The sequence below is a fragment of the Talpa europaea genome, assembly GCF_964194135.1.
Source record: "Talpa europaea genome assembly, chromosome: 10".
In the NCBI taxonomy this organism is placed as follows: Eukaryota; Metazoa; Chordata; class Mammalia; order Eulipotyphla; family Talpidae; genus Talpa; species Talpa europaea.
In genome coordinates this window covers 53,255,082-53,266,332 of record NC_140077.1, presented here as the reverse complement: position 1 = coordinate 53,266,332, position 11,251 = coordinate 53,255,082, and the positions used below count along the sequence as shown (strand labels likewise).

General features: G+C 41.4%; 1 protein-coding gene across 1 annotated transcript in view; it reads left to right on the top strand.

The window, feature by feature from the left end:
* Positions 1 to 200: 200 nt before the first annotated feature.
* BICC1 (BicC family RNA binding protein 1) overlaps positions 201 to 11,251 on the top strand; it is a gene marked incomplete at its 5' end in the record, with an annotated part of 282,881 nt that continues 271,830 nt past the window's right edge. Inside the window, one exon of the mRNA XM_084246139.1 lies at positions 201 to 684. Within this exon, the coding sequence (XP_084102265.1) occupies positions 201 to 684 (484 nt within the window). The remainder of the gene's footprint in view (positions 685 to 11,251) is intronic.

The window sequence follows — 11,251 nt, the reverse complement described above, 5'->3', positions numbered from 1 at the left end:
GCAAGTTTGTTTGTGGGACATGTAAGTGCAGAAAAGTAGTGTGTACGTGGTGAGTGTGTGTGCGCGCGAGTGTGTGCGAGCGCCAGGGGCCGCCCGCGCGACTGCCCGCCCGCCCGCCGCGGCTCCCCGTGGGCCGCGCGGGCCAATGAGCTCGCGGCTGCAGGGGCGGCGGGCGGGGAGGGGGCGCCGGGGCCCTGCGGATGGAGGCGCGGGCGGCGCGGCGCGCTCATTCCGCGCGGGCGTTGCTGGCGGGGGGCGGCGCAGCCACTGGCCGGGGACCTGGGCCGGGACCCGGGGTAGCGAGCGGCGTGGGCGGCGCCTGGGGCTGGGATGCACCGGGGGCTCCGTGGCGGCGGCGTCGGCGGCGGCGTCGGCGGCTGCGGGGGGACGAGCTAGCGCCGCGGCGCGGGGAGCCAGTCGATCCCGGGCGGGCCGAGGCGGTGGCGCAAGCTGAGCGGCGGCCGCAGCCGGAGCCCAACCGCTGCGCGCCCACCATGGCCGCCCAGGGCGAGCCCGGCTACCTGGCGGCGCAGTCGGACCCCGGCTCCAACAGCGAGCGCAGCACCGACTCGCCCATGCCCGGCTCCGAGGACGACCTGGTGGCCGGGGCGCCACTGCACAGCCCCGAGTGGAGCGAGGAGCGCTTCCGCGTGGACAGGAAGAAACTTGAGGCCATGTTACAAGGTAGGCATCCCCCTGTGCTCAGACTCCCGAAGTGCGCCCCCAACTCCTTCCCGGACACCCCCGCCTGGCGTTCCGGCGCCCACCGCTCTGGCCTGTAGTCCACTTGGCTCCCGGGTCACCTCCCCGGGGAGCCGGAGGACACCCAGCGAGCGGAGCCCTCGCGGGGCTCTCCAAGTTTCCACTCCTCGCAGTCTTTCGGCAGCGGGAGCTCCGTGCTAACTTGGAACAGCCCAGGGCCGAGTTTGTGCGGTGCCCCCAAGTTGCGCTCTGGACTTTGGAGAGGCCAGTTTAGCCCGCGCACCTGGGCTTAGCCATTCGGACCCACTCGGACCGCACGGAGTATGCGTGACTCTCTCCCCACTCCCCGACTGCCTGGAATTCTAGCCTCGTCTCTTTCTGTCTGTTTCTCTCTCCCCTTGTCAGTATCCGCTTCCTCCAGCTGAGGGGCCTTGTCTCGCTATTGGGAAATGCTCTGCAGATGTCAAGACTTAAGACAGGAGTTCCCGCCCGCCTCTCACCCTCCACCCGGAGTAAGAGGGGCCAGGATGGGGGTGAGGATCCTAAGGTTGGGGGTTGTGTCAGGGCAGTGCTGCTGGGTTGGAGGACACTGTATGTTCATCTGCTGACGGGCTTATAAAACACCTCTTGAGTTACACTTAGTTCGTAAACATGTTCCTGTACTATGGGTATCTTATTTGGTCTTTCCCAATTTTGGGTTTTTTTGTTAAACTCCCTAATTTCTCTGGGGTTTTCCCAGACTTGAGAGCTTTCTCCATCCTGGAAAGGAAACAAATTATGATTTTTAACAGGGCATTGGCATTCTGCGAGGGAATGCTAAAATGTCCAAGGTCATTTTGACCTCCCTTAATCATGTTAATTAGTAGCCTACCTGTAGCCACAAAGGCGACTCATTCCAAAGTAGTTCGAATGACTGTCTTCTTAAAATACTATGGAGGATCCAAAATTACTTGTACTACGGTTTTGATGAAGATTCGTTTATTACCTAGTGACCTAATACCAAGGAAGGATCGCAGTTTTCCAGCTTTACATTGTGACTTTATACATGTCTTAGCAGTCAACGCATGGCAGAATGGGAGTGACTTAGCTGTCTGTGGAAATGCAATGGCTTTTTAGAACAATTAAGCAGATTATTTTAAGAGAGAACAACATGCTTTCCAAAACAATAACTTGGTGGAAACAAATAACAGGAGTTTTTGGCAGGAGGGTTTTTTTTTTTTTGGCTGAGATACAAACCTATTTTCCTAGTTGCTTATTTATTGATAAACACCTCTGATTCTTGTCATCTCTGTTTCTATCTCTGACACCCCCCCTTAAATTATGCAAGTTTTAAGGAGAGTTACTTCTGTGATAAACTGTTCAAATGAGAATATTGTAAACTGTGTTGGGAAAGTAAAGCCCCATTTGCATTTCAGTAACCCATTTTAGTTATTTCATTTCCACCCCCCCATGGTTCTTTTTGCTTAGTTTCTGATGAAAAGATATGAAGTTTATTCAGAGAAATATTGTCAGGTTATTTAGGTTGACCTGATTGAGCACATACTCATTCTTTCAAGAAGCTTCCAGTTTGTCTTCTACGTAAGTTTGGAGTGAAGTGAAAGAGGGATCTTATCTTCTTCTATGTCTTCATTACTGTTTTATTTGTGGACATACAAGTAATGATGGTGATGTCAGTTTCTAGGAAACCCTCGTGCATAATCTGAGTTTTAAAAATAGGATTCTTTTTGAATTCATCTTCATTTGTATAAAATGAAAAACAGGTGAGGCCTTTTTTTTTTTTTTAATTTGAAGGCTCTCACCTTTATAATATTCAGATGTGAGATGGTTTAGAATTGCTTTGCAGTGGTAAAGTTTCCTTTATAGAAAGTCTGAATGGAACAACATTTCTCCAGAAACCTATATGGAATGAAATATTTACCTATCAGCCCCAAATAATTCTTTAATGATTTCAACTAGTCCTTTGATTAACTTTCTTAAATCACCAATCAGTGAATAACACTTTCTAAAGAAAGTAAACCTTGAATTTATTTGACACTAGAACCCAGTGTATTTTGTGATATATTCTTTCCAGTGTCAAATTCTGTAGAATCACTATGTTTGAAGAAATGAGACTGGTATTCTAAACTGAATGTAATCATGTACCTGATTGCTATAGACCAGGTGGTTGTACCAGGTGTGGACGTTGGAATCACTTGTATCTGGGTTCAAATCCCTGTGAGATCTTGAGACAGTCTTGGTCTCTACCTCTGTTTGCCATCTGTAAGTTGGACAGATACTAATACCTTCTCTGAAGGTTTTGTGAGAATTAAGTGTTAATGTCTGTTAAGTTATTGTAAAACTTGATACATTGGTGAATAAGAACTTAGTAGCTATCAGTTTTTGTTTTTGCTGTTAATACTATAGCATGGATGAAAAAGATCTCTAGTGTGTATCACAGCTTCTAACATATACATCATATGTGGACGAAAAATGAATTTTGCAATATCATAATTGCACAAGTAAATGAAGACCAATGTAGGAAGTCTGGCAAGTCAATGGCTTTTCTAATGTTGTTAGAGATTCTTGGGTGGTAACTTCTCATTTGAAAAGTATCAATTTCATAAATTCTGTATTTGTGTAGTTGGGTTTCTGATTATTGTGAATTTTGATTTGCCTTTTTTTAACCATTGTCTTAAAATATGTACAGTTTTCCAGTTTACTTCAGGATAAATAAGATTATCTGACTTTAAGGCTACATAATACAAATTGGTGATTATAATGCTTGGAATTTGTTTCCAGAGAGACTGTCCTGGGGGCAAGTTAATCTTTAATGGCTTGTATTTTTATTAGCAGAGAAATTCTTCTATGCAATGGACCAAAAATTCAGTAAGGTTAAATATGGGCAGCAGGGTAGTGGTCAAAAAAATGAAAAGCATTCTTGGATGATCATTGAATAACCCAAAAAATTGATACACATAAGTGCTACCAGATTGCAAATGTAGGGGGAAAATCACTAGATTTTCTATTTTTTAGTCTAATAACTGCTTTGGAAGAGCCATACAAAACAGTATCTAACATTTTTGGGCCTCCCCTGGTGGCGCAGTGGTTGAGTGCTGGGCTACGAGGCTGCCTGCAGCTTCTGGTTCCCCGGCTGCTGGTGAGGGTCCCACCAAAAACAAAAACAAAAACAAAAACAAAAACCCCAAAACAGTATCTAACATTTTTTGTTTGATTCTAAAGGAAGGTGGTTGATTTTATTAGTCAACAAGGTTTAGGCTAGGATTTTTATAGCTATAGTCTGCCTTGGAATTGAGGCAAGGGACAGCATTGTTTAGTTATAAATACAACATTGCTTTCACTTGATTTTATACTAATCTTCAAAGTTTAGATTTCAGGCTTCATGTGAGATGATAGTATTGATTGACTTACATCAGTTAACTGTGAGTTAGTGTGTAACGAGGGAGAGGAGAGGTATAGAGGAAAGTCTGGGAGAAAGTAGAAAATAAATGGGTTCAAAGAATGAGAAATACATATAGACCGGTGAATTTTCATTTTACATTGCAAATTTTAAAATTCCTACATAAAATTTAGAAGCATAGACATTTTCAAGGTTTCAAATCACTGTATTTTATCATAGAAAGTAGAACATGTCACAGGGTGAGTGGCCTATTTTCAGTAACTGAGGTTGACATCTGGTGGGCTTTTAAGATATTGCTGCCAAAGACTTTGAAAACTATGCTGCATTTTTACAATGACAGGCAGAAAGGGGAAACATTTACTGCCACAGTTTGGGGAGTAGCAGAACTAGCCACTTGAAAAGGCACCACACATGATTGATTAAAAAGTAATTGTAGCAATTATGTTTACTTCAACAAACTTCAGTGAGGATTGTCTTATAATTGGTGAATAGATAATAACTTTTTAGTTTTTTTTTGGTGGAAGCAGGGAGAACTATGAAGCAAAACTGTTAAGAAAATAGTAGAGACAAAATATTGTCTCTTATAGTAGAGACAATAAGAGTGAAACTTTAATACTCTTTGCCAGTTAATGCTTGATTTAAGGCTAGTAAACAAAAATGACAACTATGAAGTTTAATAGTTAAGAGATCTGGACTCTGGGCCAGATCTGATTTTGGATCTTGGTATTAACCTCTTAAGAGGAGCTTGGGAAAAATCTGCCACTAACAACCCCATTTCTAAAAGGGAGTGTTTATAATATTGCTTTAATCCTGAGGTGCTTGTCGTAATTAAGATAAAAATAGTGTGTAAAACTTCACAGTACTGCCTACAGAGGTGCCGAATAAGTTAATAAAGCAATATTCATTATAAAATGCACATTCTTATATTGAAAATGAAAATTATATTGGAAATTGAATTAAGTGGTCTTATGATTAATGAACATTCTCAGGTATCTAAATATTATTGTTGGCCTTCTTGATAGTTCACTGTGTCGAGGGTATTACTTCCTTGTAAGGGTGGTGAGTACATACTATATTAGAAACGAGGGAGAAATTTTAGATTTTGTTCAGGATGGGAGGGCTTGTTACTCTCTTTAGTTGTAATTGTTCTTGCCTTGAGTAGTTTTCATTCTTTGGAACTCCCAAACGAAGCGTTTTTGCTTAAGACTTGCTGTTATATATTGCTCTGAACTTGAGCAGTCACTGGTATCTAGAAGGAGACCCCCCGAAAGAAAGTGCTTTGCCTGGGCTCTTTTCTGTTGGCTCACCTGTGAAATGGGGACGAGGATAGTCCTACCTCTTGTGGATGCTGTGAACAAAAGAAAACCGTGCTTGTGAAATGCTTAGCCCAGTGCCAGGCACATGTTTTCGTAAACGTGAGTGCAGCAGCAGCAACAACACTGAGCCACGTGATGGGTAAAGATTTCAAAACACTAGAAAGCAAGTATTTGCCAGGTTTTTTTTTAAAACCCCACATGAATCCTTTTTTTCAGGAGAGGGGGTGATTTCTTCATTAGTAAAAGTTACTCCCGTCAGCAAGTTTGTTAGGACAATTGCATTTGAATCGTAGAACAGAATTGAAGGTTAAGATTGCTTTATAAACTAAGTGAAAAGATCCATCAGAGGATGTATGGATTGGTAATAAAAAGCAGGAGCTGCTGTCAGGCTGACCTGACTTGGGTTCTAACCTCCCTTCTCGTAGAGTCCCAAGAGGGTGAAACTAGGTGAGTGTTATAGCTCCATGCTCCTGGGCATGCTTTTTGTACATCTTATCTCTGAAGACTTGGTGGTTTTGGTAAAGTTGATCATTGATAAACTGAAACAAAATTTTGTCATATCAATGATTTTAACAGGCAGGAATGTATTTGAAACTGCGACTAACAGAAAACCAGAGAGGTTTAGTAAACCTGGGTGTTATTTTCTTTACTAAACAAACAATTTAGGACTCTGAGGTCCAGGCCCCAATAGCTTCCCCAGGACATGGAGGAGCCCAGTCCTTCCACCTCACTCAGGCTATTCCCTGCCTGTGGACCATGGCTGGCTATACCTTCAGGTGCCCGGGTGGGCTGTGCAGGGAAAAGGGAGGGGAACAGTTATCTTTTCAAGATCGTGCCTTCTACAGTGACAATGAATTCTGTCTCCTGGACTTATCACCTGTATTTCTTTGGCCACTCTTTGCTGCAAAAGAGTATGAAAATGTGACTTCTAACCTCTGTAGGCAAAGTCAGCTAGGATGAAGGGAGTCAGAATGGAAGCTGAGTGATTCAATTCATAATTTCTCCATGGTGGGCAAAGCAGAGGGCATTGTGACCCATGATTCCAGGTTGTGACTGAAGCAAAGGCTTACTTGTATTGGCAACTATGACCTGCATTACCAATCCCTAGAAATTGGTAATGTTATATATACCTTGGCATAATACAGGGCTAAACCTAACTCCCTAAGAGGAAATACCTTTCATTATCTAAAACTGTTTTCATTTTGGTACTCCTTTTACAAATAGGAGACATGAAGTATTATAACCATCCTTTTTTACCCCACTCATTTCTTCATGTCAAGTGTTTTTTTTTTCCCTTTGAAAATTGCGTGATAGAATATAAAAACCCATTTTACTTTTTAATATCTCAGATATCCTTTTTCTCTTACCTTCTCCTTCCCTCCACCATTCACCTCAAATTACTTTTAGGATAGACAGGCTTCTGCTTCTGTCCTTTTGGCTTTTCCTACATTGGTCACTGCAGTCTGATTCTTCCGAGAAAGCCAGAAGTTACACGAAGGTGAAATCACTTTGGAGACAGTTTGATACTAGAATTATTACCAATTTTGTGGCATGTTTTTCTGTTTGAAAATTTTCAGAATGATGAGCTGATAAAATCAGTTTCATCCTTGGGGTAATAATGATCATATATATTTCTTTATGTAAAGTGCTTAATTGACTCCCTGGAATGAAGCACAAATTTAATGCTAAATTATAATGATATTTTGTAGTGTGTGGGGATGATCTTGGCAAGAAAACCTTGTTGCTGTGCTGTAAAAGCCACTGCATTTGATTTTCAGTTCTTCTGGTGCTAGCATTTATAGCAGAGTCCATTAATAGAAGCATTTTTTGGAATTTTACATTTATAAATGTTTATAAATTTATAAATCTGTTTCCTTCTAATCTTTGTAGGTGATGAGAACATTTATATTTGTAATGAGTATTAAATTCCATTCCCATTTGTGGTACTGATATATAAAAAGATAGTGCCCACTTTTAGCTAAAATGTGGTTTTCCTGTTACAGTGAGTACAAGGAGCTACATATTAGTCTTCATACTGAGTTGATCAGGAGCTTAATTATGTCTCTTCTATAGGAAGGTGCTTAAACACAGGATTTTCAAATTAGCCTTTGCTGTTCTCCTGATTATGAAAGCAACACAGATTTACTATAAAAAGTACAAGCAGTTGTAAAAAGGAAAATCCAAGTGATCACTAAATCCAGGATCCAGTAATAACCACTGAAATGTTTTGGGAATTTTTTCTTAGTCTTAAAAAAATATGCCTGCACATAATTTATATTTGCAACACATTGAATTCCTACCATATGTCAGGAAGAATATTAGTCTTTGGGGATGCAGACGAAACCAAGATAGATATGATACCTAACCTTGTGTGATTTGTGTCCCTTAAGTTCTAAACCGGATCACACTTCTTTCTTTCTCACTTAACACTGTGTCATGGTTATTTTTCATTTCATTAAAGATTCTTGAAGAACATGATTTTAAATGACTGTATAGCTTGCCCTTGACATCTGCTTTGTTTAAGCATTATTGTTATAGGGCATCCCCTGTGTGGATGGGTTGGCCTGACTGGGGGTCCTCAACCATGTGCTTAAAAGGAATTTATAATGAATCTCAACTGCAGGCACACACAAAAAGGTTAATAAAGGGTTTATTTACAAAAAGGTGAAGATGAAGAAAGGAATGGCTCGGGGAGAAAGAGAAAAATTGGTAAATGCATCCTACCAATTCTGCTGAGCTGGAACCCCAATAATATGCAGAAAGCCGACGGAAAACCAAGGGCCCCTAAGGCTCACATGTCTGGTTATATATCAAACCTGGCTGCTCAGCTCCACCCTCAGTTCCCAGCAATCCTCCCTTCAGTGGTGATGACATTATGGGATTTGTAGTTCTTCGTGTCTTGGATCTCCTTGGTCTAGGGTAGGGATGGAGTCCATAAAACCTGTGTTTGTGGAGTTCATTCAGAACATCCTTTCCCCTCAACATTATGACTTTTTAGAAACTTTTCTTTGGGTGGCTAGGCAGTGGGTAGAACCTAGTGTTTCTACTCAAACTGACTGAGATTCAGATGCTGGCTCTACTGTTCATTATTTGTGCAGCCTCTGAGCCTCAGTCTTCTCATCTTTAACGCAGGTATGAAAGTATCTTCTAGGTTGTAGGGCTTAGAAATACAGTATGAAAAGCACGCAGTAGTGCCAGGTGCAGAGCACATACTCAGGGATTGGCAGATGATAGGCATTAACATCTCTGCCCGAACGCTTTTGTCTAAAAACCTTTGTGCATCCTGACTATCCTCATAGGAAAGATTCTTACTATTGAAATTTTGGGGGAGGAGGGCATGGACATCTTAAGGTTCTTGATAATATTTGCAAAGTTATTCTCTGGAAATGTTCCCACATTTGGCAGAAGAGACAACCCATTTGTAAGATAGCTCCACTGTCTACCTGTTATCCCATGACCTTGCTTATTTGAGCTGGGGGTTGTGAAAAATTAGAAGTAATAGAGTTACCAATCCAGAGCTCGAGTTCTGTTGGCCCCTTTCACTCAAACATTTGAATGACTTACCTGACTAGCATGTCAGCAGATCAATAGTTTTTAAAATTTGTATGCATTAAAAATCACCGGAGAATATGGTGTAAAAAGGCAAACTTCTGGACTCCTCTCAGATAATATGATTCTGTAGGATTGGGGGTTGTGGTGGCCTGAGTCTGCATGTTGAAAAGAAACTTGTGTGAATCGAATGTAGGTGACTTCAGAATCCCACTTTGAGAAATTAGATGGTATCAATAAAAGTTAGGAAGATTTATGTGCATTTGCATTACCCTTGAAGCTGATATTTCCTTTGTTAATAAATCACCTGAAGCATTCTCATCTAGGAATATAAATAACTAGCACAATGTTGTATAGAGTGGCCACTTAGATACTTGGAGAAAGAGCACAAACCTATGTATCTCTATGGAGGGGATATATTATCTTTATTATTACATAGGAAGTAAATGCACTGAAATTGCCTACAGACCCCCATTAAGTTAGATGTGATAGATCTCTACTTACTACATTATGAAATAATTTAAAAGGACATATTTTTATTATAGAAATTCAAAAAGCAATGAAAGGGAACTCTTATAAAGAATAGTAAGGATCACTACTCTTGCTATCTAACTGCTATGTTCATTTTTTTTTTTTTTGCCTTGAAATGTAGTCTTTGATAGATAGTCCTTGCCTATTATATGGAGTTTGTGTAGCTGCTGTTATAGCATTAACTATTGTTTTATATTCAGCATTTTAGTCTAATGAAAATTCTGTGGTTAAACAGTAAATTTTATCAAATATTTATTTTTAAGTTATAGACTACTTATAGTGAACATGCTTGTATTGCTTTTTTCTTCTTTGGAACTATATTCTGAGGCAAGATTTTTGAGGATTTTGAAAGCAGCAGCGAAATTTAATTACATACTTACCTGTGTGTGCGACACTCTTCTGATGCTTTAAGCATGTCCAGTCTCTTAACCTCTCATGCAAGAACCCATGAGATACAGGTGCCTTTGGAATCTGTGTTTCACAGACAAAAAGGCTGCAATATCTTTAAACTCGGGGATCTGACTTCTTTTTGGAATTCTGAGTGGATCTAGATATTGGTTTTTCTCTTAGGGTTGTTTCAGAATCTACACTCTTATGTAGTGTGAAGACATCAAATCTGAGTCTAGCATTATAAACTACTCCAGAGCAAGTGACAGTAACTTTCCCATTTCCCTGCAGAAATACTAGAGGACTGTGGTGTTGGGCACAGATATAGGTTAGAACTCTTAATGGGAATGCACATGTTCCAAAGCTCTGCCTTCTACTGACTTGGTTAAATTTTTGCAGTTTCCTCATTTGTGAAACAGGGATAATAATCCTCTTTCCTAGGGTTATTGTGAAGATGATATAATAGTCTCTAAAGCTGGCTCACAGTCAGGTGCCCTGCACCTGGTCTCTAAGTTTCAATTTCATCTCTTTCCTGCCCAGCGTCTATCCCAGTGCCATGAAAATGGCAGTGCTGTATTTGTAGAGTAAATGACCCATGATGGAGCTGCATTAAAAACTCTGTCCCATTTTGGACTGGTGTACTGGCATTGCTCTCATGGAATGGACATTAAAACTAGGGCATGTGGTTGGCCTTAAGAAACACCAAACAGTTCTGCCTTACATAAGTGAGGCAGAGTAATTCCACATGCCAGGTGGTCTCTCCTGCTTTCAGTCTAGGGGCTATGTAGGCTGTTGCACTATTAGTGCTTTTTTTTTTTTTTAACATTTACTTATTTATGCATATAAGAACTGGGGTACAGGCCAGAGGGGTGGGGGGTGAGAGGATTCACCAGAGACAGAGTGGGGAGCAGAACAGGTGGATCTACTGAAATACACTGCTGAGGGGAGCAGCGGGTGAGACAGGAGAGGTCTGCTGTGCCATGTGGGTCATCTCCCTGGCTGGGGATCGAGCTTGTGCTGCAGTGGCTGCAGGTAGCTTCATAGTGCTGTGTCTTAGCCCCTTGCGCCACCAGGGAGGCCCCTAGTGTGGGGTTTTGAATAAGCATATTCAAAACTTAATTTAAGTGAGGCTAATGTTGAGTAATTTATATTTATGCTTGGTCTGGGGTAGTTTTATAAATTTTATTTATTTTTTAAATATATATTTTTAAAATATTTATTTATACAAGAACTGGGGAACAAGTCAGATGCGTGGGAGGGTGAGAGAATTCACCAGAGAGAGCGGGGAGCAGAACAGGCAGATGGACCAAAGACACTGCTGAGGGGAGCAGCGGGCGAGGCAGGAGAGGTCTGCCACAGCATGTGGGTA